General features: G+C 37.6%; 3 protein-coding genes across 8 annotated transcripts in view; 1 reads left to right on the top strand and 2 right to left on the bottom strand.

The window, feature by feature from the left end:
- Positions 1-15,817, bottom strand: part of LOC129429380 (uncharacterized) — a 28,336-nt gene extending 12,519 nt beyond the window's left edge. For 2 of the 6 annotated variants that reach the window (XM_055186022.2, XM_073855827.1), the window contains exons 1-14: positions 15,604-15,817; positions 15,392-15,442; positions 15,170-15,311; positions 14,981-15,080; positions 13,685-13,804; positions 12,909-13,025; positions 9,082-9,242; positions 8,846-8,992; positions 8,666-8,768; positions 7,296-7,424; positions 5,904-6,089; positions 5,547-5,791; positions 628-1,485; positions 427-520 (exon numbers count right to left, since the gene is read on the bottom strand). In XM_055186022.2, coding sequence (XP_055041997.2) covers positions 427-520; positions 628-1,485; positions 5,547-5,791; positions 5,904-6,089; positions 7,296-7,424; positions 8,666-8,768; positions 8,846-8,992; positions 9,082-9,242; positions 12,909-13,025; positions 13,685-13,804; positions 14,981-15,080; positions 15,170-15,311; positions 15,392-15,442; positions 15,604-15,631 — 2,481 coding nt within the window. In that variant the 5' untranslated portion in view covers positions 15,632-15,817. The remainder of the gene's footprint in view (positions 1-426; positions 521-627; positions 1,486-5,546; positions 5,792-5,903; positions 6,090-7,295; positions 7,425-8,665; positions 8,769-8,845; positions 8,993-9,081; positions 9,243-12,908; positions 13,026-13,684; positions 13,805-14,980; positions 15,081-15,169; positions 15,312-15,391; positions 15,443-15,603) is intronic. The other 4 variants (XM_055186023.2, XM_055186024.2, XM_055186025.2 and 1 more) reach the window with 4 other exon arrangements.
- A 4,440-nt stretch (positions 15,818-20,257) lies between these two features.
- On the bottom strand, positions 20,258-21,339 carry smim8 (small integral membrane protein 8). The gene is made up of 2 exons (XM_055186188.2): positions 21,045-21,339; positions 20,258-20,807 (listed from the first exon to the last, which is right to left on the bottom strand). The coding sequence occupies exons 1-2, from the start codon at positions 21,192-21,194 to the stop codon at positions 20,649-20,651; spliced, it is 309 nt and encodes a 102-aa protein (XP_055042163.1). The 5' UTR covers positions 21,195-21,339; the 3' UTR covers positions 20,258-20,648.
- A 3,206-nt stretch (positions 21,340-24,545) lies between these two features.
- Positions 24,546-26,139, top strand: gjb7 (gap junction protein beta 7). The gene is made up of 2 exons (XM_055187031.2): positions 24,546-24,704; positions 25,190-26,139. The coding sequence occupies exon 2, from the start codon at positions 25,231-25,233 to the stop codon at positions 26,023-26,025; it is 795 nt and encodes a 264-aa protein (XP_055043006.1). The 5' UTR covers positions 24,546-24,704; positions 25,190-25,230; the 3' UTR covers positions 26,026-26,139.
- Positions 26,140-26,812: the final 673 nt, after the last annotated feature.

The raw sequence follows: 26,812 nt of genomic DNA, 5'->3' as shown, positions 1-26,812 counted from the left end.
TTCATTGCTTAATAATTTAAAAAAATTCAGTGGCGCTGACATTCCTACCAGATTTCATCATAAATCAACATATTTGATAGATAATTAAAGCCGTAAGACCCAAGAACAAATGTCACTGTGTCACGTTTTTGAACTACTACATTGCTTGAATTATTATTTGTTATCCATAAACAATGATGACGTGCGTGGCACTGTAATACTGATATAATCGTTTTACATTTGTGATACAGACTGATTTAAAGGTCTGTTAGATTGCCTTCTCACCAGAAGCAAACTGATCCAGAGTTCATTTTTAATCAAGTACCTAGTTTGGTGCAGATTCAAGCATGATTGCAGTGGTCACACATGCATGAACCAAACCAAGGAATAAAACGCCATAGGTTTTGAAAGCAACCCATTCGATCCACATCCCGACTGAAGACTCACCTGCAGAATCACAGCTGCTCGGTTTAAAGTCTTCTCTACTTCTTGAAGCTCCTGTTGTTCTCTCTGAACCCAGTCACAAAGAGATACACCCAACCTATCCAATACACAACACAAAAACATCAACCTGAAGGTCCATCAATATTTGCTGATGCAACAAATAAATATGAACATAATGTGGTTATTTCAGTCAAGAAGCCTTACCGTTCAGAAGAATCCTGTCGAAGATTGTGAAGATCAAATGTGTCCCAAACAAGAGAAGCTTCACCCTCCGCTGTGCCGCTTGGTTTCTCCTCATGATCTGTTATGGTACTGGACAAAACATTGCTGATAGGACCTAGGTCAGAGTCCTCGAAGCCGTCCTGGCTCTTCATATCCGTGTCCAGGTCATGTGTCCGTGCAGATGGTTCCCGTGATGCGTTCTGTGTAATTGTAACCGTATAAGAGCTCTCCAAATCATCTATAGGAAGACTAAGCCAGGGGTTTTTGGGTAGCGTTGCCGACCGTTTCACCTTGATCTCAAGGTTCAAGGAGTCTGAGGTTATTTTGGGAACGATCTGAATACTGGCCTGAGCGTTATCTTTCTTTAAACTAAAACGTAGTTCTTCATGATCTTCTGAATCAGACACGCTCGTAACATTTTCCTCATGAAATTCTGCATAAGCCGGTTTGGGTTTGATTGAGTCCACGCTGCCCAGAAACCCAGGAGTGCAGTCTCTTCTGCTCCTTATATCCAAGTGACTGCTTCCTGCTCCATCAAAGCCAGAGTCAAAAGAGCTGAGAGACAGAGGTTTGACCGCAGCAGACGCTACGACAGGACTGCCGACAGATGAAGGACATTTGGCTGAATCAAACAAACTCTCACAGTGAGACACTGAACGTCTGTGTGAGACGGAGTTGGATATAAAGAGCGAGTCTATGAGAGGCTTATTCTGGTCGGTGGTGATGTCAGAGGTTTTGTTGTTACTCATGAGGTGCTCATATTGCCAGTGAAGTGCAAGCTGAAGATCATGAAGATCCACAGAGTGACGTGAAGTCAAGAGTCTCCTGAGAGTCATGCATCTGTACATGAGATCAAAAACATTCATCAGCAGCAGCAAATCAAAGCTTTAAATGTAAAAATATTACACATTCCTACAACACTAGTACACATTTTGTGACGACCTTGTTGCCAAATTGGCTCATTCTACCAGAGAAACTTAAGGGGTCAGAATGGTTTACACCGTGACCTCCATCATTCATGTCATAACATCCAAAACGCACTCCATCTACATACATTATCACAGATACATCTAGATTGTACACCATTGAGTTTTGAAATTGATGTGATAACACAAGCAGACAATGACAGTGTCATCTACTTTTGACTGCACTTTTAAGATATGAGCTTATCATAAAAGCTAAAATGCATGCACATTTCTCATGAGAGAAATCAGGGATAATTAGCAAATCTCTGTGTGAAAATGGCTATTAGGTCATTGAATTAATTAATTTTTTTTAGGACCGGGTCAATTATTCTCATACCACGTTTACCACAAACATTGCCCTGGTGGTTATTTTGAGACATTACAGGTCAGGTGTGCAGTTTAAAGACGAAATTTTTTTTATACCTTTGGAACATTTCTCAACCAATCAGAATAAAGCATTCAACAGGTATAATAAATCAATTTGACTTCATTTTAAGTATTGGCCGATATCAAGTCCTTATAGAATAATTGTATTTTCATATATTGCTTAGGTGTCCACAAAGTTTTAAAAATCAACCCACTGTGTGTGACATGCAATGTATTAAGATAAAAATATACACAGGGTTCCCACACCTTAGTTAACTTCAAATTCAAAGACCTTAAGGACTTCCCAGGTCCAATACCTTCAAATTCACGGACTAAATGTGGGGACACATTTCAAGTGAGAGCGAAGTTACATCGTGTCACCTTTTAAGATACATTGTTACAGTTCCTTTTCGAGGGAACTTGCGCTGCGTCACTGTGGTGACACTTTGGGGACGCCTCCAGGGGTAAGTGCGTCTGAATGTGTATTTCAAATTCAACCAATGGTGAGGCTTAATGACAAAGATGGGGTGGGTGACGCGGGAGCCAGGAAGTATATCGCTATCTGAAATATTGCCAAAGACGGCGTTACAGGGACGCAGGAAGTATGGCAAGGGGGACGCAGCGTCTCATTCCCTTCTCGGGGAACAACAGTTACATACATAACCAGAGACGTTCATGTGTCAAACACAACCATGCAAAAAAGCATATTGGTAAGAATACATTTTCGCATACAGAATAAAGCATTTAAAGTAAATAGTTTAGCACATGTGATTGAAGTCTAGAATTTTTATGCCATTATCTTACACTACACAGGGAATATGGATTTTTTTTTTCAAACGAAACTTGCATAAAGTAGATTCAAGCACTTTTAATGCATTATCAAAAAACTTCCCAGGGCCTTAAATTTTTCCCCAGATTCACAAACTTTCAAGGATTTCAAGGACCCATCTATGTGGATATAGCCTGGGTGCCAGCCGATCTTAGCCCCGCCCACCACAATTTGAAAAACGGGGGAAGATCGGTCTGGGGACTCACCGTTGAGGAGCTACTATGCGAATACCAAAACCGAATCAAATTGTGAGGGCGGGCTTTATACGATGATGGACAGATGATCAACAGTAACGTATCAACCACGTCACCAAAGAGCGCGTGTGTTCAATCTGTTTACAATGAAATGGCTGCCGCTGGTGAATTCAGATGTGTAGATTCTGACATTGAGTCTGTTCTAAAAGATATCGACAGAGCATTGATTTAAAAAGAGGAACAGAGAAACGCGATCAAGGCATTTGTTTATGTTTTCGCCGTCCTTGCTATGGAGGACAAAGTTAAAGAAGCAACTGAAATGGGTATCACAGCGATGCAACTCGGCGTGCACGACGAGATGGATATAATTAGCGGTCGTTGCCAGCTTCTTTTCGGAAGCCTGGAATCGTGACTAATCGGAATAATTGGAGGGACATGCTAGGCTCCGATATTTTTCAAGCCAACGTATAGTTATCGTCGTGGATGAAGTTCACCTAACGTACAAATGGTAAGAGAAAGTCTTACTGTATGACTTAGTAAATACTTAATGTTGTGATATAAATGAAATGTTGTAAACATAGTAGGTGTTGATGTACCTTCGCTAACTCAGACTTAGTATAATTACAATGATGTTAGTATCATTGTAGCGAAATTACTAGCAGTTCGGTCAGGCTGCTAAAGAAAGACGCCATTTCAACATCACACACTCCGTTGCTCTGATTGGTCGTATGTCTATCCAATTGAGTGCAGAGGCATTTTTCGGTTGAGACACGCCTCATAATTTTAGCTCAATGGAGCGGTATCAGACTCAAATTCTGACTAGAATTGAGTATGACAACGTCAGGCTAATGTGGATATGGATTGCCGTAAAAACTCGTCATTGGCAGGAAAGCATTTTCTCTTAAAGGTATGGTAACAGATTTGATCCTGAAACATTTTTAGTTATGCTGGTTAAAAGTCTCCTCACATCCTGATAGCAATCACTGTGTTAAGTTGTTTAAATGTATTTGTAGAAATGTATGTCATCTGTGAAAGGCGTAGGACCAAAAAATGTTCAATCAATCATAGATTTCGGTCCGAACAGACGTTTCCTTTTTTGTCCCTCATACGTAAGCGTAATTTGAATTCCCACTGCGCAGCGAGTCCACGCAGACACCATACGTCATCGGCGCATTCACGTGCGCTCACCTCCTGTCTGTAAACAGAGAACAGCAAACTTTTCTGCTGAATTTACAACCTATACTGGAGCCACAAAACTAAAGGCATCTTCTATAACAACACCAGCAAAAACTGCCTGGATCAGCAAGAGCAAAAACCCAAATTAACATCAGTAACTTTACTGCTTTACCACGAGATGAAACAGCTGCAGGAGGCAAAGAGTCTGAAAGAGTCGTTGCACTGTTTATTTTGGTAAGGTAGGTACGCGATATGTTTGTATTGAGATGGATTCAGATATTCTACTTTGATGAAATATTGTGTTGCTTATGAAATTTGTGTTCGTTTACGGATTAGCATAACGATATAGTTACTACGTCTACACAACCGAACGTGTGCTTAAACTAATTCTGATGTAAACCAGTTGTTTATGTTGGTTATTTTGGAAGTGTTATTCACTTTGTACTGCAAAGTTTTCTCACTGCTGAATGAGACATGAGACGTGACCGTCTGATCTGTGCGTGTTCATGTGTTTTGAAAGAGGCGTGACTTTGGATGGCGATTTGACTTGAGGGTGGGATTTCATTGCTAGGCGGCTACCGTTAGCATTTTTCAAAATGTGCTACCCTACCTTTAATTGACAAAATAATCCCTCAATGGCGAGTTCGTTTTATTTATTTATTTTATTTGTAGTGCCTATATATAATTATAATTTGGTGCCTATTTGACCAAGAAAAGGGGTGTTTGTAATCTCACCCCCTCAACAAAGATATTGGACATCCTGCTTTTAGTGATGCAAAACGATTTTTTCATCATTGAAAGGAAATACAACACTGAAATCTGCATTTCTCCTGTCTCAGCGGCAACTGAGGAAATTAAGCACGAGCATTCAAAAACATGACTGGGGTTCTAACTATACAAAAAGTTTAATGCAAATGGGTGAAGGGTCCCTTTAATGCAGTATGATCATAAAACTGGTAAAGTACTAAAAATGTGTGAATGCTCCCTGGGTTCATACCCATGACCTTTTGCAATGTTAATGCAACGCTCTACCACTGAGCTATACAGGAGAAACTAGAGGCCATGTGCTCGAGTGTTTTAGTTTTAAGGCGTTGTATTCACTTTCCATTATTGCAGTACAGTCTTGTGATATCTATAATGCAAGCATTTCATAAGTGTTTGTTGTGCTGTTCTTATATTTTTACACCACAGACGATTTAGCGGAGTATTGAGTTCCAACTTGAGCTCAGTTTACCAAACATTAATAATGAATAAAAGCCAACACATAGTCAATTCTGATCAGTTTAAAAATGTCTTGATGGGTCCAGATACAAAACTATGTGATCAGTTTGGGACATCTCTATTTTAATTTTTTAAGACACTAGTGTGTACCTGTGAGAGAGCTGTTTGCCACTGTACTGCAGGTTGGGGTCACTTATAACGTTAGCAAGATGAGCCAACTTCACCAACTCTTGTACCGAAGGGCAAGGATTTCTTCTGAGAAACGACTCAAATCCTCGTCTCACGCCACTCAGGTCTGGAGAAAAACTGCTTTCATCCAGACCATCATGACTTCTGCTCACCAACAGGTCTTGCAGGAAGGCTTTGCATAGCACCAGGTTGTGCCAGTTCTTGCACTATTGACCAAAAAACAACACATCCAAGTTTGAAACTACAACACATGCCACAACTAACACAACATAGAGAGTTTACTAGTCAACAATGTTCCTCTGAATGAAGTGCACATACCTTGTTTAACGTGTAATGAAAGTCTGATAGATTCCTGAGAGTTTGATAAAGATGTTGAACAGAAGATGCAAGGTTCTCTTTGATTCTTCTCAGATCATCTATCCACGGTTCTCTGGGCTGGAGCTCTGTTAATGGAAACATCTCTGCTAATGTATGGATCACATCATCTGCACGCCGAACAAGAGCCTGTTAACAAGAGCATTGATGAACATGAGAACAGATTAAACATGCAGACATCTAACACAGACAAACCATTAAAAAACTGCTGTTGAATTTGATGTAATCGAATATGAAACCGTTGTACAACATGACACATAAATCCCTCACTTTAGATCTACAAAGACTTTGTTCGACTAACCACAGACACTGATGAGAGACTTCACTGTTCACATGAATCACTCCATCAGTAGCTCAGTTTCCATTACAGATTTGCGCAAAACTTTAGCGATGCCGACAATAAACCATTTTTTAAATGTCGACCAAAAACTATTGCAAAATGTCAGCATTTCCATTAAAGGTGCAGTATGCAATTTTTAGAAGGATCTCTTGACAGAAATGCAAAATAATATACAAAACTATATTATCAGAGGTGTATAAAGACCTTTCATAATGAATTGTTATGTTTTTATTACCTTAAAATGAGACACTTTATCTACATACTAAGGGTCCCCTTACATGGAAGTCGCCATTTTGTGCCACCATGTTTCTACAGAAGCCCTTAACGGACAAACTTTTTACCAAGTTGTCTCCAAAGATGACATGTTTGTCCGGTGACAGCTACCGTAGCTTTTTTATGTGTTTCAAAAGCGAGGGGTGAGCAGTAGAGTGAGGCATTGGTTGCAATACGCAACCTCACCACTAGATCCGTAAAAATGTACACTGACTGCACCTTTAACCGATGATTTGTGACTGCAAGGTATTTTTTTCTTTCGAGATGTTGGTAGGTTTATGAATATAACATCCACTGCACTAGGTATTTTTTTTTAACCGAAGGAGGCGTAAAAGTTTTATCCAAACATTATTATCAAGGAAAGCCCCTTATACATGTGAGCAGACACATATTGAGGTGTTTCTAAGAGGTCATCTTGAAATAATTGTGACTAACTTGCATCAAGTTTCCACTGCTGTTTTGCAAAATGCCTTTATCAAATTTCCTGAACATCACCTCATGCGAGCGTACACACCTTTTGACGATATATGGGAGTTTTTGCTAAATTGATGCGTTTCCATCGGCCGCATTTTAATTCGCAATATAAATTTGTGCAATTTAAAGGGTAATGGAAATGTAGCTACCGTAAGATTTTATTTTATAGCTTGTTAATATTAGGCTGATGTTTGATCATCTGAACAAGTTAAAATATATTTACTCCATCCTTAAGATCTGGTACAGACCATTGCATGCATGTACACTGAAGTCTCAAACTCAAGACGGAGACTTTCAGCCCTGTGGACATCTTCAGCCGGTTCAATCCTGTAGGACTGCACCTTCTCCCTGTGCAACACAATCATCTGTTCCTGTATCTGAAATAAAAGCAGACATTCATATATCACTCCTCTGCTATTCCCATACAGCAAAGAAATACATATTAATATTTTTAAATATAGTTCAAAATTTACAAAAAAAGGCCAAAAATATATTTGGTGAAATATATTTTGGAACATGTTTACAAAATATATTTTTTGGACATTTTTTGTAAATTTTGAAATATATTTAAAAAAACATTTTTTTTAAACCATTAAAGAATATATTTAGCCCTCCATATATTTCAATCCAAGGAAATATAATCAGTAGGGCCGGGACTTTAACGTGTTAATTAAGATTAATTACACAAAAAATAACGCGTTAAACATTTTTAACGCATTTTAATCACACTTAGTTTTGCACCGCGGAACATTTCTCATTGGATGAGTTGGGATTTTTTTTTTATAAAACCGAACGGATGGAAGCGTCGATAAGAGCATGATTGTGTGTAAGCTAGCCTCAAGTATCATCTCAATGCAAAACATATAGCAGCTAGCGTGGACGTTAGCCCGACTCCAAGTACAACGACTTGGTTGAACAAAAATAAACAATATTTTGTTGCTTAAGCTTATGTATTCAGTCATTATTCATGGTATACTAAAAATCCATGTGAAAAATATTTATGTGATTAAAATGTGATTAATTTTGATTAATTAGATAAATTTTTTTAATCGAGTCCCGGCCCTAATATTCAGGTTCAATTCAATTTTAGTCTGTTTTTGTTACGTTTTACAATATATATGTTGATATATGAAGGTTAAAACGTTGCATTTCCAAATTCAAAAATATATTCAATTAAGAATTACTTTCTACAAAATGTATTTCGCATATATTTTGCCGTATGGGCTAAGATCAGCTTTACCCAGATTTTTTTCTATGCAGATACATTTAGGCGGTGTTTAAAATAGCTCCCTGTACCCTTACATATGAAGTGGACATTATCAGCACTTATTCAACCCCATAATACACCACAAAAACTAGCATACAAATTATGTCCACTCTACAGCTAGCTGCTATTTAATCACAGTGAGGCGTGTAGTACCAATGTTGGGTCTCAACACAAGATGGCGCCCGGCCCGAAGCGCTCCTGGAGGACTTAAGTGTCTCTTGTTTCATTCACTTCTCTAAGTGGACAATATTAGTGGAGTAATGTAGGGCATAGTGAAGGAGGACACAAGGGGTTATTTCAGACACAGCCTTTGAGGAAACATGCGTTTAATGATCCTTGTGTGTTGTTAACCTGTTGAGCTTCTCTTTGCAGGTGGATGACCTGAAGTTGGAGGCGGGCCTTTGAAAATACCTGTTGCCATAGCAACTCCACTTTCTCCACCGCTGCATTTATACTGAAAGACAGACACTCATTTTAACATTTCAACAGAAGTTTCTCTGAGAATGAAAGGTGTTTAGTGTTCAGACGTACCGATTATAGTTGTGGATCATTTCTAGTGTAGTGTTTGCGAAGAGGTTTGTTCCAGCCATGGCGTGAAAACAGGGCTCCGTTTCAGGGTAACGCAGTTTCTCTAGTAAACACTCACAGCGTTTTAACAACTCATCCAAACCAAGATCCCTAAAAAGTGTTTGTTTGATTAGAAACAGTGCTATAAGTTGATCTAACGAGCGCCCAGATTTCTGTGAGGATGTCAGTGTGATGAATACCTCCTGAGCTGCTGGAATCGAGCTTCATTCACAGAGCAAAACTCACTGAGCGCCTCAAAGTCTGCAGGTACAGGAAGTTTAGCAAGCGACTGTAGGGTTGAAATACAGGACGGCAATCTGCTAACTACAGACAGAAACTCCTGAACAAACGCATCAATCTCCTGTAGAAGACAATAGATCAGAACAATCAATAGAGAGATATCAGTCCAGTCACTTAATTACATTCAAGACTTCTGGGATTATATTATATGTTATTTTTATTAAAGTGTACCACAACTATAAACATGTATGGTTTAATAGATTAACACTGGGATCTAGAGTTGTGCCGGTAGACGATACTATCGTGTATCGACGATAGTCAGATATACGGCTGATAGTGGGTTTTCCTGACAATAGTTGGCGATAGTTCGTATTATCATCATAGTTTTGCATGCTTTTCCCTCGCATAAAAGGGTTTGTGGGCTTTACTTTGCATGAGAAAGCTTGGTAACGTGCACGGATTCCTTCTTGCACACACCTGGACTCGTAATGCACACGTCTTGGACTCTTGCTCGGACCTGAACGCGTGTGTCATTGACTCCTAGCACCTGACTCGGACTCTTCCTCGAATCCTCGGCTCGCACATGAGCTTGTAATATGTGCGGCTCTGACATGTCCTTGCACTAGAGATGTGTTAGGTGCACAGGGGTTTAAAACCAGAGAGTATGTTGTTCCCGCTCCCTGGCACGCAGAGAATTTCAGAGCACCTGAGCTTTAATGACGCGCTTGGATTAATGGCATCAGTTTTAAGAAGGTTGCGGTAATGACATGCGGTATTGCATGCATTTAGGCATTTAGCAGACGCTTTTGTCCAAAATATAAGGAAAGATTAGGAAACAAATAAAGTGATGTGTCATAGGGAGGCAATAACACAAAAAATGTGCTTATAACTTATAAGTAGGGCTGTCACCATTACGAAATTTGGCTGAGGGTTAAAGCAACATTATGTAGTTTTTTACCTTTAAATAATGTCTCTAAAATTATTTCAGTGATAGAACAACTTTTAACTGGACAAATTGCACAGTTGCTGCAACCTGAGCAGCCTCCTAGCTGCTACAAGCACACTCTGAAAGTGGCGGTGGCGGGTAGGAAACACAGCCCCGCCCCTCCCCCTGCCTGCAGAAGAGTGTCTGATACCAGGCACTGTTGCGCTTTTCAACCACATGGGGGATCTGTGAGTCATTTTTACATGGAAACTACATAGTGTTGCTTTAAATGTCTAATAAATTGTGACATTTTAGGGCTTTGATGATTATGACAATTCATTGTCTGTTTTATTGCTTTGACATTTAATTCTTATTTTTTATGAAATAATTCCAATAATGTGTGTGAAATTATTTAAATTAAATCATCTGCAAGGTTTACCTGGCAGTAAATATAAATACACAACACGTATTTAAAGGTAATCCGATACGGTCTCGTTTATACAGATGCTACAGCTCCCCCTTCTGTTTTTTAGAGAGATGTGCAATCATTGCGGTGATCTGAAATCAAGACTTATTCCTTGAGGTGTAAAATACAGTAATTTCTATTTTACTTCACAATTAAACTGTTGATGCGTTCCTATTGCCATGACACCATAATGATAGAATTACTAGATGGATTAATTCAGATAGGACACCACTGAAGGCCTAGGTGGGTTTAGGTCATGGTTTCAGTCATCTGCACTTTTGTTTGTTGCTTTTGAAGAAAAGAGCTGAGCGACAGGGCGTGAACAAAGGAGGGAGAGTGAAGGGAACGCTTATTAGAAGGGATAACGACGCTCTCCATTACTTCTCCCACAGCGTACACAGAACGAAGTCAGATAAAATAATATCACTTAAATGGTTTTGTAATTTTGCCTGGGCGGCTGCAATTTCATTTTAAATGCAGGAAACCCTATATTATATATAATAAAATAAAAAGCGTCAAAATGTCAATTCAAATCGGAAAAGGAAAAAAATCGCCCAGCCCAAGTAGAAACATTCGTTTTATAAGGCAAATATTAAGTATTAAAACCGCAAGCACTGGTGTTTGTGAATAGCAGGCACATGACATTGAGGACAAGCACACAAGAGAAAGAGAGCGAACGTTCCCCCTTTCACATGTTAATGATTTCAGATCTCTGAAGCTCCTCCAGAGAAACACACAATAGAGATGAACTCATGAATACACTAATGATGAAACATTCACATTCATTCTTTATTGTACTCCGAAGAGGAAGTTTGTTTCCACAGACTGTACCCAAACTGTGACACACATAAACCAAATGCAGATAATACCAATACATTTTTTTACCAAGTACAAATATACACATATTAACACCAGAATGATGGCAGTATCAAGAGTTGACAGGTTAGCAATAGGAAGACTGATTTTGATATTAGTCATTTTAAGCGTACTCATGTTTGTGTAAAAGAGCATGATATAACCGCACATGACACTACAGAACAATGAATTCAATAATACTGTGATACAACAAAACACAAAACAAGCACAGAGTACATGAAGGCTTTAGTATGTCAGAAGATTTTGACATTATTAAAGTGAATAGAAAAGTACAGCGCTGAAGCAGATCATGGGACATTACTGTACTGTAAAAGATCCTTTGTACTAACACACACACACACACACACACACACACACACACACACACAAAACTGATGACATGCATAGTTTCAAAAAAACACACTTGGTTATGCATTGCATTCAGACAGTAGTTACATTCAGAAACAAACATTGATACAACCAACACAACTCTTACTGCGTATATTTTAGATACTTAAGTGTGTGGTGTGGTTATGTGTGTGGATGGGGAGAAACAAGATCATGTGACTGAAGATGAAGTCTTAAAATAATACAGTCACACATATACACTACTTCATAATCATTAAACATCCTTCAGTTCTGGTGTCTTTGCTCAATGTTAAAGGATTAGTCTATTTTCTTTTTAAAAAATTCAGATAAATTACTCACCACCATGTCAACCAAAATGTGATGTCTTTCTTTGTTCAGTCGAGAAGAAATTATGTTTTTTGAGGAAAACACTCCAGGATTTCTCTCATTTTAATGGACTTTAATGGACCCCAACACGCAACAGTTTTAATGCAGTTTAAAATTGCAGTTTCAAAGGACCCTAAACGATATCAAAAGAGGCATAAGGGTCTTATCTAGCGAAACGATTGTCATTTTTGGCAAAAATAAAAAATATGCACTTTTAAACCACAACTTCTCGTCTTCCCCCGCTCCTATGACGCGTCAGCGCAACCTCACGTAATACGTCATCACGTAAAGAGGTCACGGATCGTATGCGAAACTACGCCCCAGTGTTTCAAGTGTGGAGAAAGAGGACCGTTCCGACGTTGTTGTATGTCGAATGATACTTATTAATGTCTTTGTGTCAGTTTATGGTTTAAAATGGTTCGCAAATGTGCGTTTCATATATGTAAGAAGAGAAGTTGTGGATTAAGAGTTCATTTTTCTTGCCAAAAATGACAATCGTTTCGCTAGATAAGACCCTTATGCCTCATTTGGGATCGTTTAGAGTCCTTTGAAGCTGCGTTGAAACTGCAATATTAAACTGCATTACAACTGTTAAGTGTTGGGGTCCATTAAAGTCCATTAAAATTAGAAAAATCCTGGAATGATTTCCTCAAAAAACCAGGTCTTTTCTTCCTGACTGAACAAAGAAAGACGTACAACATTTTGGATGACATGGTGGTGAGTAAATTATCTGGATTTTTTTTTAAAGAAAATTGACTAATCCTTTAAACACAGACACACTCGCAGACGTATGCACACACTCTTACCTTAATGAAGTTAACCCAGCTCTCATGAGAGTATATGAGGTATCCTCCTAAATCAGACGTTAACTGACTTCTGTCGATGTAGTTGGAAAGCTCAAAAACATCCTTGAGAAAAACTCGCTGTGTGTACATGCAAAACAAAAATCCATTTATGAACAAAACAATCATTCAAAACACAACAACAGCTCTCAAAGCACACTTTTTGATTACTAAATGCTCTGTGTATGTGTGTATATACACACACAGGTTTGACATCATATCATGCAATTAGAATATCACTGACATGGTCAAATCAAAAGCAAGAGCTGTATATCAGTTCCTCACATAAACCCATTATATATCAGCTCTACAGTAGCATTTGCCATTTCATGACACTTCAACAGTGATTTTGTGGGTCTTGGGAGCCTCCGTGTACTTTATCCAATCATTTAAAAGTGAAAATGTGGCATGTTTTGTCAAGTATGGTAACCTATACTAGAAATGTGACCTCTGCATTTAACCCATTCAGTGAGCCGTGAACACACACACGCAAACACATAGCAGTGTTCATCACTTGTGGAGTTGCTTTGCTAAAGGGCACGGTCTCACAACCTGCCGGCCGAGAGACTCAAACCCTTGACCTTTGAGTTACAAACCCAACTCTAACCACTAGGCAATGGCAAGTTTATAATAAAAACTGCAAGAAGTTCTTTAAAATGTCTTCAACAGAAGAAATTCATACAGGTGACGGTGTTGTCCAGCATCTATGAAAAAAAAATAAGAGATCCTCATGAACTCACTTTAAAGAGGATGGGTTTATTCTGTTTGGAGCTCGGCGTCAGAAGTTTCACCAGCTGCTTCTGAACAGATCTCTTCTTCGGCTGGACAATATATACTGAATGAATGATCCTCCTGTAAACCTGTGTAACATCAGACAATCAGCTGTCTGATATACAGACTCTGGACACTTAAAGCACACAGCTGATTGTAACCATTGACTTCCATAGTAGGAAAAACAAATATTATGAAAGTATTGTAATAAATGATGAAGATATTTTGATAAGTTATGGTAAGCCAAGCACACAGTTTGCAGTACACATTGAAATCCATTGTATTTGTTTTTCCTACTATGGAAGTCAATGGTTAAAATTAGCTGGGTGTTTACAATCATTATCGAAATATCTTCTTTTGTGTTCATCAACAAAAAAACATACAGGTTTAAAACATGAGGATGAGAAAATTACAATTTTTATTTTTGAGTGAACCTTTAACACCATATGAAAACGTATGTTAAATATTACTGAAAGTCAAAGGATTAATGAATTGTAATGTCCATTTAAAGCCTAAAAGCATCCCAGTAGAAGTTCAGCATTAGATAAGATCAGACATATGACCACAGCAGACATGTGAACTTCTAGACACTTCAGCAAACAAAACACTAAAGTTCTTCAATCCTCATACAAACTGAGAACGAATCAAAATCTGTGAAGTACAACAGATGAGTAAAAATACAGTAAACATGGTTAAGGTCTGTCTGACCTCACCAGCATCTTAAAGGGGCCATGGCACAAGACTTTAAGATATAGAATAAATCTTTGGTGTCCCCAGAGCACATATCTGAAGTTTTAGCTCAAAACACCATATAAATAATTTATTATAGCATGTTAAAATTGCCACTTTGTAGGCGTGTGCAAAAATGTGCCGTTTTGTGTGTGTGTCCTTTAAAAAACAAATGAGCTGATGAAATTCAAACACTGATCACAATGACGGTGGTTTCTTGCAAGTAAAACTCAATTGTGCTTTTCTCTGCACTAAATGGTTGGATAGTGCAGATTAAGAGTTGGTATTATTATAATAAGAGCTCCTTATGACATCATAAGGAGAGCCAAAATTCAATGACCTATTTTTCATGTGCTTGTAGAGAATGGTTAACCAAAACTAAGTTACTGGGTTGATCTTTTTCACATTTTCTAGGTTGATAGAAGCACTGGGGACCCAATCATAGAACTTAAACATGGAAAAAGGTCAGATTTTCATGCCATGGCCCCTTTAATAATTATTTATACTAAATAACTAATGTTAGAGGAAAAACAAACCTCCAACCAAAGCAGGGTTTCAGTGATAAACCTCACGATAGAGATGTCAGCTTGCCTCAGATCAGCAACCACAGACACTTGAGTCTCCTCAACCTTCTTACTGTAACATTAACGAGAGATTTATGATACATGAAGCACAGTTTGATGACAAAACCTCTTCATTTACTTAACACTTAAGTGTTTACACACAGAGATTTGCGTGACCTGTGTAGACGCAGACAGTAGTGTATGAATTGAGACACATCCTCTTTGTTGATCTCATCTGATTTGAGTTTGTGTTGAGTCTCAGCAGGAAACACGAGCAGTGGACATCCGGTCTGATCAAATACACCTGCACACATTCACTCATTATTAGATCTCATCAGACTCAAAAATTGTAATGACGACAACAGTAATCTGAATTAGATTTACCGGGGAATGTAAGAGCTCCAGACTTTAACACGTCATCTGCAGGCAGCATCTCTAAAATAACAACATTTAAACATTTAATATTCATATTGTTTGTTTATACACGTACACACTCACACAAACACTCATGATTCTAATAAAATTAGTCATTATGATAGGAAATTTAACTTAAACCTGACGAACTTTAAACTGAAGCTGATGCACTTGTTGCTTACCTGCGCGTGAGCTGCTCATGTTTTTCATTTAACACCAAAAACTGCGTCCGTTTTCATCATAATCCTCATTAAAAAAACTCATAAACTTTAAAAGAGACTTAGTGTGCAATGGGACAGAGACACAACACGCGAGAGATTCCGCCATGTTGAGCCCGAAATCGCGAACATCTCGGTGCTCAGTGGTCCTGATAACCGGTCAGCCGAATCTGATACCGCACGCGCTCATTTATAACCTACAGCGGATGGGCGGAGCAAACCGACAAACACCCGCCCACTCTACACACACACACACACACACACACACACACACACACACACACACACACACACACACACACACACACACACACACACACAAACACACTGAAACAAACATGTAGGCATTTAAAAAATGTTGAATAAAATCCAGTCTTGTCGAAAAAAAAAACCCACTAGAAATGTCTTTGTAAACCTATCATGTTAAAGGAATGAGAAGAGAACAGGTCACACAGCTTTAAAGGAACACATTCTCATTAAATTCAGCAGAATCGTCTGGGGGGTTTTCTGAATGTTATCTGTTAAAGCTGAAGCTGAATGATCTCTAGTAATTGATGATGATAATAGTGGTAGTGACGATGATATAAAACTATGTTTCTCAGCAGTGCTGTATCTTTCTTTAATCTTTCTTTGTGGTCATGTGTTGGACATTGTGATGTCACTACTAGTTCTTATCAAAATGTTTAAAAATAAAAGTAAATGTTTTTTAGTAAGGACCCAGTGAAAATAATCCAAGAATTAGGAAAATGAGGTTCATCATATATAGATATGAGTTAATAGGCAAATATTTGGCAGATTTATATACTGTTATATACTGAGTTATAAAGGCTATCACTTAAAGAGTAACTAAACCCTAATCCAACTTTTTTTAGTTAATGATCTTTAAGAATGATGCTTTATTAGCGCTGTTCATTGATTTTAGTAAGTTTTTTGACATTTGGATATAAAGTGTTTCAATACTACAATATATGGTGTAAAAACGTCTGAGTGCTGCCCTCTTCAGGTTGAACGGTGGCTACTGCAGTTGAATTTTCCTATTGGATGTTGGGTCCAAAAAATGACTCATGACGTAAGCAGGTTCAAGCTCACCACGCCCTTGTTACGATCTCACCACACACTTGGTACGAGCTTAGTTCGTCCCCTCTATCTCTGTTGGGATCTGCCTACTTTTCTTGCATTTTTCAAATATTGCCAGTGGGTGGAGTCAGGCTCTGACCAGGGGTTTAGTTACGCTTTAAAGCTGAAAGCAAAACTTCAGAGACTTTCTCAACCAAACACTTACAAACTGATGTTTGCCCCAAAAACATTCATGTCTAGTTAATATAAAACACACAGTCCTTGTGCATTACTTTATAAAATACAATGCTGTGTTGTTGCTGTTCAAACTTCTCTTAGTTCACCCACAAAATGAAAACTGATTAATGAATCACTCTTGTGTAAGTCTCCTGTAAGACTTTAAAGAATTACCCAATAGACGTTATTCATCCTCAACCAGGGTGAGAAAGTGAGATAAAAGATATTTCACTTTCAGGTGAATTTTTTCTTTTAACTAACAGCAAATATTGTAACTGTGTTTTAATATACTGTTGTAGATATTACAGCTTTTACTAAATATTTTTTAATAGTTAAAGGAACAGTATGTAAGAAATTTATATCAATTAATCATAAAATGGCCCTGATATGTCACTAGACATTAAGAAATCATTTTCATTTCAAATACTTATAACACTGACAACAGTGGTCTGGCCAGGATATTGTCATTTAAAAAGTGGAGTTGCAGCCCTCAACTGATGTTTATGTTGTCATTTGATGTATTGGCCACCAGTTGTGTTATTGCAGTACCAGTTTTAGCCACAAGTTTTGTGATTGCAATACCAGTTTTGGCCACCAACCTACATACTGTTCCTTTAATATAATAGTTTTATGATGGTTCACATCAATGAAATTAAGATGACCAGAGCTATATTTGAAAACAAACATACATCAAAATGTTTACTTAAATTTTTTTTAGTATTCAAACTCCACTAAAAGACACTGTTGTGCAAAACCTTCAAATGACTGAAATGTCACAGGCATTGTAGTTTTTTCTGTCTTCTTTCTACTGTATTTATGACTGAACTGGAAGATAGTTACTCATTCATTTATTTCTGATGAAATTAATACTCATGAATCGTCTGGTTGGGATAACTCTGTAATACACCTCCAGATGTTTAGTACTGCATATTAAAAAAATCCTTTGGACTTTTGTGTCTTTAATTACTATTGATGCTGAGATAACAGAATATTTAACCCCTGCATGATATACACTCACCTAGAGGATTATTAGGAACACCTATTCAATTTCTTATTAATGCAATGGTGTAATGGTGTGGCGGATGTCTTCTTGGCACACCTTAGGCCCCTTGGTGCCAATTGGGCATTGTTTAAATGCCACATGTCCATGATCCATCCCTTTATGACCACCATGTACCCATCCTCTGATGGCTACGTCCAGCAGGATAATGCACCATGTCACTCATTTCAAATTGGTTTCTTGAACATGACAATGAGTTTACTGTACTAAAATGGCCCCCACAGTCACCAGATCTCAACCCAATAGAGGATCTTTGGGATGTGGTGGAACGGGAGCTTTGTGTCCTGAATGTGCATCCCACAAATCTCCATCAACTGCAAGATGCTATCCTATCAATATGGGCCAACATTTCTAAAGAATGCTTTCAGCACCTTGTTGAATCAATGCCACGTAGAATTAAGGCAGTTCCGAAAGCGAAAGGAAAACTTCTATCACGATAGGATTTTATATCATGATAACGATATGTATCACGGTAGAGTTTTTTAATAAGGTTTTTCTGTTATTAAAATCTTTAATACCATCGAAATGTTCATAATTCTCACAAAAACCTTATACAAGCATAAAAAGAAGAATAAAAACAAACAAAACTCAAGCTCTCTGAAGATAAACAGTCAATGTTAAAGGAATTATAATAAATAATTATGTATACTATATATATATATATTTTATTATTTTTTATTTAAGGTAGAAAAGTGATTTGGTCAAGAGCAGTGAGAGATTTTCTCTTAATGCTGTTTCATAAATATAAGTGACAGACAGGAGCAAAATTAGGTAACTTCCCCTTTAAGCCCAAAGTCCGGACCCTACTTTATGTTACACATGCGTTCACTTTCTCTTAACTCTTTCACCGCCAGCGTTTTTTAAAAAAGTTGCCAGCCAGCACCAGCGTTTTTCATGATTTTCACAAAAGTTTAATGCCTTCCAGAAAATGTTCTTCTTCAAATATAGAAACTTACAATATACCAAATGAAAGAACAGACCCTCTGCTTTCAAAAAAAAAAAAAAAAAACGTTTCATCCTACCTTCAGTAGTTCTTTTGTAATCAGATTTTGAATATGGGTAGGTTTCTGCAAAAACATTCATTCTTGTGACAGACTTTTCATAGAGATCCCATTCAGAGCGATCTTTAAAACATACACGGACATGCAGCAGCTTGCCATAGGGCAATACTTCCGGTTTTAAAAAGTTGCGGAAGGGCCACCTAGTGGATAATAGCGGTATTGCGGAAAGACGGAAATACTCGTCATTGGCGGGAAGCGTTTTCTCTTGATTGAGGAGATATCTCGTCAATGGCAGGGAAAGAGTTAAAGGTATTTTATTTTTCCAGGTGGATCATCAAGACTATTGGTCCTCCTAGTTGTCAATCAGGAGTGGAGAAGGCGGTTCTTTTCTAAAATTCGAGAAAATCCTCCGCTACACCTTTAAGCCCTAAATGATCGTGTTTATGAGGATACTTGCAAAGACGGGAATTTTGACGCATATATGTATTTAAGGCCAATAAAGTGGGAAAAATGCTCACGAGCTTAATGAGCAGCGGTTGCGCGACTTGCGCACTCCTCACATACAGAAAGAGTGCACGCATAGATCTGTTGTTTGTGTTTCAGTGGCTTAAAATTACTTGTTTTAAAACTGCGGCTCTTCAATACGTGAACAAACGTTACGTTTCCGTGACCACGCACACAGGAGCATGACGTGGGCGCGTAACCTCGATAGAAACGATAGTCCAAAATCTCTACGTAATCATGTCTACCGGTTTATCGCCCACCCCTAGTATGGTGTTCCTAATAATCCTTTAGGTGAGTGTATAACATAAGCAGGTCCATACAGATTTAAATGTCATCCTCCTCTCTTCTGTCTTCATCAGTTACACATTTAGTTGTTTATTTCTTGTGAAATGATTTCATAATCAAGATCTTTATCATTTAAAATTTCACGCTTGACAAAGTCAACAAACTTTCTTGACCTGATATGTACAGTAAACTAACATGATCTCTTTTATTAGTCCTGTTTTCACTGTAAATGATGGGAGTAGTTTGATATCTTTAATGTCAGGCATATTTCAAGTTATAGCTTTTTGTGTCAAACCTATTTTGAGATTTTTTTTAAGCTTTAGATGTCTCTTTCATACACAAAAATTATATACAGAAGTGAATTCCTCATACTGTGTTTGATCATTCATGACATACTTTCTTAAGGAGCTATAGTAAATCTGAGAATTATTTATCAGAGATATTCAGTAATGACAAATATGGCATTTTAGTGAGCTAATCTGTTGTGTTATTTTATTAAAATCACCCGACTTCAGTTGTCATTCATTCTACAAATCCAAACCTCACTGTCTAAGATACAAACACCCATCATCACCCCAAATAAATGTTGTGAGATGATTACAGCAGTAATACAGGGCTACTGATACATACATTATGATTTTTTTTTATAATTAACAAAATAATATATTTGTGTACAGCCATTCAACATACATCCAGCATAACAAAATGTGCTGTTATGACGCCGGACACCAATGTCAGACATTGTCAATACTTTATTTTATTACAAAACGTTATGATTATCAATAAAATAAATAAATGCTTTATTATTAATGTTTTTAAAGCACACAACTGTATATGTATATGTTTTAGAGGTTTTCTGTCCATCATCAGTCCCATCTGGAGGTTTTTTTCCTCATGTATGTCTCTCCATCACTGTCTATGGCTTCATACAGCTGCTGGTCTCTATCTCTGATGGCGTGAAGATAGCCGAGATATCCAACACACAGACTGATGCTCAACAATCCCATCACCATCACACCTTTATTCTGACAAAACAAATACATCAGTACACTTTATTGAGGTTTATTAGAGAGAGAGAGGGGCAGTTAAACGTCTAACACACCACACTCTTATGTTTATACTTCAACATGTGAGGTAATACAAAACAATTTGACAGCCCACAGGGTTAGTTTAAGGACACAGAAGGTCATCTATCATTTTTTATTACAAATCGCAAAGCATTTGAGACTTGACCCTTAAAATAAGTAAACACAAACACTGACAGGTTTGATAAAAAGCTCCGGGTTGACAGCGCGGAACAGTGAAGTGGTTCTGACTCCCCGGAGCCCGGGACTCCTGTAACCCGTCTCCCGCTCACCGGTGCCCGGCTTCTGCGCGCCTCCCTTCCCGCTGGCGTCCTCCGCACGGCACATGGTTCGTTCACTTAATAAACTCCCTTTAATAAAGAAGACCTCCCTTCACTTCATAAACTGCGCTGTGAATATCGCTTCTGTTGTTTTCATGCACAGGCGGACGACATGTTGGATAAAGCACTGGAAATAAAGAGAGCACAGAGAGTTTACACGCTTCAGAGTAAAATCACAGCGCCCTCCAGCGTCCACAAAACATTACTGCAGAATATCGACGAGTTGAAATTCAGATGAACAGAAGGGATTATCGAGATGGTGTTTTGCTAAGAGTTGAAGCACATTTGTGTCCTGTTACTTTTAATAAATTCACATTTAACAGTAGAATGGTTGGGCGTTAAAGGCTAGTGTTTTAACAATAAGGTCATTCATGTTGGGTAATTTCAATATAACTATAAATTTACAATGTAGTTACAATGTTACAGAAATCTTAAAGTTACACAGCAATAGCCTACACTGAGAAAGACTCAGCAAAACATGCACAATGATACCAGTCCTCAGATCAGTTATTTAAAATAGTTACTAATACAAACTATCAGGTAATTTATTCCCATTATCCTCCTATTAGGTAAAATATTTCAAAACTTTTTATGTAATTTAGTCATTTCTGTAACTTTTACGTTTCCTTCACTGAATGGGAGTTGAAATGAATTAATTTCACTCTGACTGTATTTTCAAGTGAAACTGGATATTCAAGAATATTTGAATTGTGACCTTGCCTGTGAAAACCCAGCTAAAGTTATTTGTGATCTACTGTTTACTATAAACTCATCCTACATAACACACTGTGATGTCTTTAATATTAAGTGTGTATGGTCATGTCAAAGATTGAACATTTATAGCGTGGCATAAGCACTTGTATTATTGCCTCCCTATGACAAATCGCTTTCTTGTTTCCTAATCTTTGTAAGTTGCTTTGGATAAAAGCATCTGTTAAATGCCCAAATGAAATCAAGGATTAAAATCAACGAGTGAAATGAAATTCCTATTCTCATCGTTAGATCATGAAACTTTAGATTGGATTACACAGACCACAGGATCACATACAGTAAATTTCTGTGAATTATCTGGCAGACACAACATGACAGGTGGTTGGAGTAGACGTGTTAAGAGTAAAAGTGTTGGATATGGTCAGCGTAGGCTGAGTTGTTACATGTGTAGGATATGTTTATATGTGTATATGTAAGTGATATTTTATGGAATAACAAGCACTGATGTATCATTCATATATATGGTAAGCAGCATCACTACATCTACTGTAGTTTGATGAAGGAAACAATGTATAATATTCTGTATTTGACTACATTCAGTCTCTGCACTGGTAATAAGATCAGTGCCACAGATCTCATCAGTAATTTATGGCCAGTCATTAAAACTGAATGTGCACCTGTGTTACATTAGTTTTCTGCAATAAGTGACACTAACCTGGATCAGTACCTTCTGTTACAGTTCTACTAACTTACATATAAACAAATTCATCACAGCATATACACAATAAATCTCTAAAAAGATGGATGTTGAATTTGTGCCTGAAGGCTGGGAGGATGCCTGCTATTCTCACAGTTAGGAGAAGTTGATTCTACCCTTTGTGAACTTTTATTTATTAATATAGCACATTTAAATGCAACTTTGTTGCCCATAGTGCTGCACAATAAGGAAAACAGAAAAGATTTCACAAAACTCTTACATGCGACTGGACAAGTGTAAAAGGTTCCTGTAAACAAAATTAAAGATCCCTTACTTCAAAGGCCTGGCTGAAGAGATGAGTCTTCAACTACACCTTAAAAACCTCTGGATGGAGTCTGCAGATTGTGAATATAAAGGTGCAGACTGTTCTACAGTTTAGGAGCTACTAGAGAAAGCCCTATTGGGTGATTCTCACAAAGTCCAGATTTAGGCAGCATCAGAATTTTTAAAAAGCCCTGAAGCCAAAAGTTTTTTTTTTTTTTGCACATATAAGATTAAGGTCTGAACTTACTATAATCATTATTTTTAGAGGATTTAAAAAAATATTTCATATAGATTTATTTACATTGTTAAAATTATCATTATCAAAAATTATCATTACCGCAACATGATATTACATTAAATACATGCATTTACAAACTCATGTTTGTTAATGAGAACCAAAAAGTTGTCTAGGTACTATAACAAACAAAATTTCAACTTTTATCTGGGGAGAAAAAATAAGAATTGCTTAGCTGGTAGCCATCTTAAGTGTCACAGTCAATTATGTCCCTTCCAACCAATTTTTTTTTTTTTTGAAAGTGTTCTTTGAGGGCTTAAACAATGATTGAAAATTGTTGCGGAGGATGACACATTTATATTCCTTATTATTGTCTCTACATATAGCAATGGTCACCAAAAATACCACATGTTTCTTTACTGTAAATGTTTATAGTATAACATGCACTGAAGTTTTTTTTTTTTTTAATCATAAATATTTCCATGTCAAAGAACCCAAATCCAGTCATGGACACGTTGCGGTAATGAAAATTTTCCCCTTAAATGTGGGAAAAAAAACAAAATTGGTTTGTATGATGTCATTTGAGATCATGTGCAAAATTGAAATGTTTGTAACTGTATGCATCTTATTTTGATACTCTTACTTTGCATTTACTTTTTTTATCAAAATGTTTCATGACACCTCATGAGCCTAATTTCGCCAGAATCACCCAATTCCCTTTTGACTTCTTTTTTAGATTGAGGAACAGCCAACACAGTAACATTAAAGCTTAACTTACAAATGATATGTAAGGCCCATATCAGTCACTTTAAATAAACAAATGTTATGGGAATGAAAAGATTAACTTACCAAACTTCAACATTAAACATATTTTTGACCTTAAAGGAAGTGCTTGAAAGAATATAGATTTGTATAATAATACTGTGATGTTTCTGTTTGTGGTCAAATGAGGAAGATGACGCTCCACTATCAGTGGAAGTTGTGTTAGATGACTGAAATGACATCTGTTTCCTTTATCACATCAACAAACTGCCAGTAAAATACAAACTCATTTCTTTTCGGCTCCAAACAATATTTAACTCACAATGCATGTTATGTCAAATATAGTTTTTTAAATATAGTTTTCTTAGCAAAGCTCCACAAAAATGTGCTGCTTAAACTGTTGAGATGAGACTGAAATGAAGAAACTACTGTACGCTGCAGTAACATTACACCAAGGACACAAGTGTGTGTGTGTGTGTGTTCATCTGATGAGTTAAGTTGAACACAACCCACAGTGAGTGTTTACAGTGATAACACTGCAGTAGGATACGAAATCATCACATGTTCTGTTTACCAGGAATCATGTACTGCGATAAAGCATCTGATTGGTCCATTATTACTCTGGTTGGCTTGAAGTGTTTCCATTGACATAGGAGCTCTCCCATGGAAACCAAACAGGTGCGGCACCTACGCCAGGTGTATTTGACTATCAAATAGCAGAGAGGCACTCTTCAGTCTTTACCAAACAGAGAAAACAGCAGAAAAGAGGAATCTGACCAAATTCACAGGTAAATAAGACCTATTTCTCTAAGACGTGCATACCAGTATTTTATTTGCAAAAGTCTGATCATCTGTATACGATGACATGAGTATTTACTGTTCATATAGTAGCACATTTGTATTAATTTATCTCTAATTCTCTTCTGCTGTATTATTCTCATTTATGAAGCACTTTTTCAGATTAGTGTAAAGTGGGGTGCTTATCTTTCTAAAGAGGTTTTTAATGTTTTACAATACTCCAAATATTCATATAATGGCACATAAATATCAAAACAAAAGTACTGGCTTGTTTTTAATTGCACAGAACACACTGTTCTGTCCAATATTGCAAGCATATTTTAGATTGAACAGACATTTATTTTCATGGAATACAGCAGAAGCACTTTTTGAGCTGAAATTATCTTTTTATGTATTTTGCAAAATGCAAACTTTCCGGAGGTTCCTGTCTCATAAGCAAATTTGACCAGAACAAAACCTCTCCTGTTGATTTCAGGGTGATTTTTACACCGACAGCCCGATGACAGCCGACAGAAGATGAACTGGGGATTTCTGGAGAACGTGTTGAGCGGAGTAAACAAATACTCGACAGTCATCGGACGGGTTTGGCTCTCCATCCTCTTCGTGTTCCGGATCCTGGTGTTCGTGGCCGCCGCCGAGCAGGTGTGGAAGGATGAGTTTAAAGAGTTCGTGTGTAACACACAGCAGCCGGGCTGCGAGCAGGTCTGCTTCGACCATTTCTTCCCCATCTCTCAGGTGAGACTGTGGGCTATTCAGCTGATCACGGTCTCCACACCGTCGCTGTTGGTGGCGCTGCACGTGGCTTACCGAGAACACCGCGAGAGCAAACACAAGAGGCGACTGTACCAGAGCACGAGCAGCATAGACGGAGGTTTGCTCTTCACCTACATCATGAGTTTGGTCCTTAAAACCTCATTCGAGGTGGGGACTCTACTCGCTTTCTATTTCCTGTACAGCGGCTTTAACGTCCCTCGATTACTTCAGTGTGAGGAGAGCCCATGCCCCAATACTGTGGATTGCTACATTTCTAAAGCCACGGAGAAAAAAATCTTTCTTTATATTATGGGATGCACATCTATACTCTGCATCGTACTGAACGTGGTGGAGATGCTGTACATTATATCTAAACAGTGTTGGAAGTGTTTCAGTAGAAAGTACATTTCTGTGAACGAAAAAGTCGTCGGTCGCAGTCGACCTCCGTCTGTGATGACTGTTGGTTCAGCCGCCCCAAAGCTTTTATCAACATCTAATGATGGTGGCCTTCATTCAGCATCGGCAGAGAAAGAAAACCCAACCTTTAATGCCACATGAAATATATGTTGGGAATATTTTCAGTGAAATGTGGCTACGTCACAGTGGATTATTTAAACCAGGAAAAGTGAAGTGTTAACAATTCCAAAATAAATAACTTTGTCAAAGACTTAAGGTTGGTCATTGCATCATTTGTGCAATAAAAGTAGTCATGGACAGATTAGCAGCCAGACTGATAACCAACATCGTCTGTTACAACACAATCTTATGACAATTCGTACGTATTTTACGAGGTGTCGAATTCGTATTAATTCATACATCCACATTCTGAACAATCTGATTTCGCCCAATGACGTTGCGTTAGGGGCAGGGTTTCATTACTGTTTATATTTTTTAAATTTTGTACGAATTCATCCCATCATACATCCACATATATTTCTGAACAATTTGATTTCGTCCAATGACATTGTGTTAGGGGCGGGGTTTCATTACTCTATATATTTTTTAAATTTTGTAAAATTATTTGGCCAAAAATATGGTTTAAAATATATGCTAAATTAATTTTGTAAAAAGTACCCTGCTGAAAAAAAATAATTAAACCATTACAGAAATTCCTAATGGTTTCCATTAAAATACCAATAGGAACCATTAGCTTTTATCATTTCATTTTGTAGTGTTTTAGGACATATTCCATTAGGATTTAATGGCCCCACCAATAGAACCCAACACATACCAGGAGAGACCAACAGAGACCCTTATAGTTTCCAATACAACCAATAAAAATCCCATTAAAACCAATAAATCCAATAGAATTTCTGTGATGGTGTCTATTGTTTTTTTTAGAAGG

The sequence above is a fragment of the Misgurnus anguillicaudatus genome, chromosome 18 (genome assembly GCF_027580225.2).
Source record: "Misgurnus anguillicaudatus chromosome 18, ASM2758022v2, whole genome shotgun sequence".
Classification (NCBI taxonomy): domain Eukaryota; kingdom Metazoa; phylum Chordata; class Actinopteri; order Cypriniformes; family Cobitidae; genus Misgurnus; species Misgurnus anguillicaudatus.
The sequence above is the reverse complement of the archived record's forward strand: the minus strand, read 5'-3'. Positions and strand labels throughout refer to the sequence as shown.

What these genes read in the sequence shown, in the direction of transcription:
- gjb7 (XM_055187031.2), top strand. Translation starts at nt 25,231, where the DNA reads ATGAACTGGGGATTTCTGGAGAACGTGTTGAGCGGAGTAAACAAATAC.
- smim8 (XM_055186188.2), bottom strand. Translation starts at nt 21,194, where the DNA reads ATGTGCCGTGCGGAGGACGCCAGCGGGAAGGGAGGCGCGCAGAAGCCG. An exon ending in CGGAGCTTTTTATCAAACCT is followed by an intron (nt 20,808 to 21,044) that starts GTCAGTGTTTGT and finishes TTGTTTTGTCAG; the next exon opens with AATAAAGGTGTGATGGTGAT.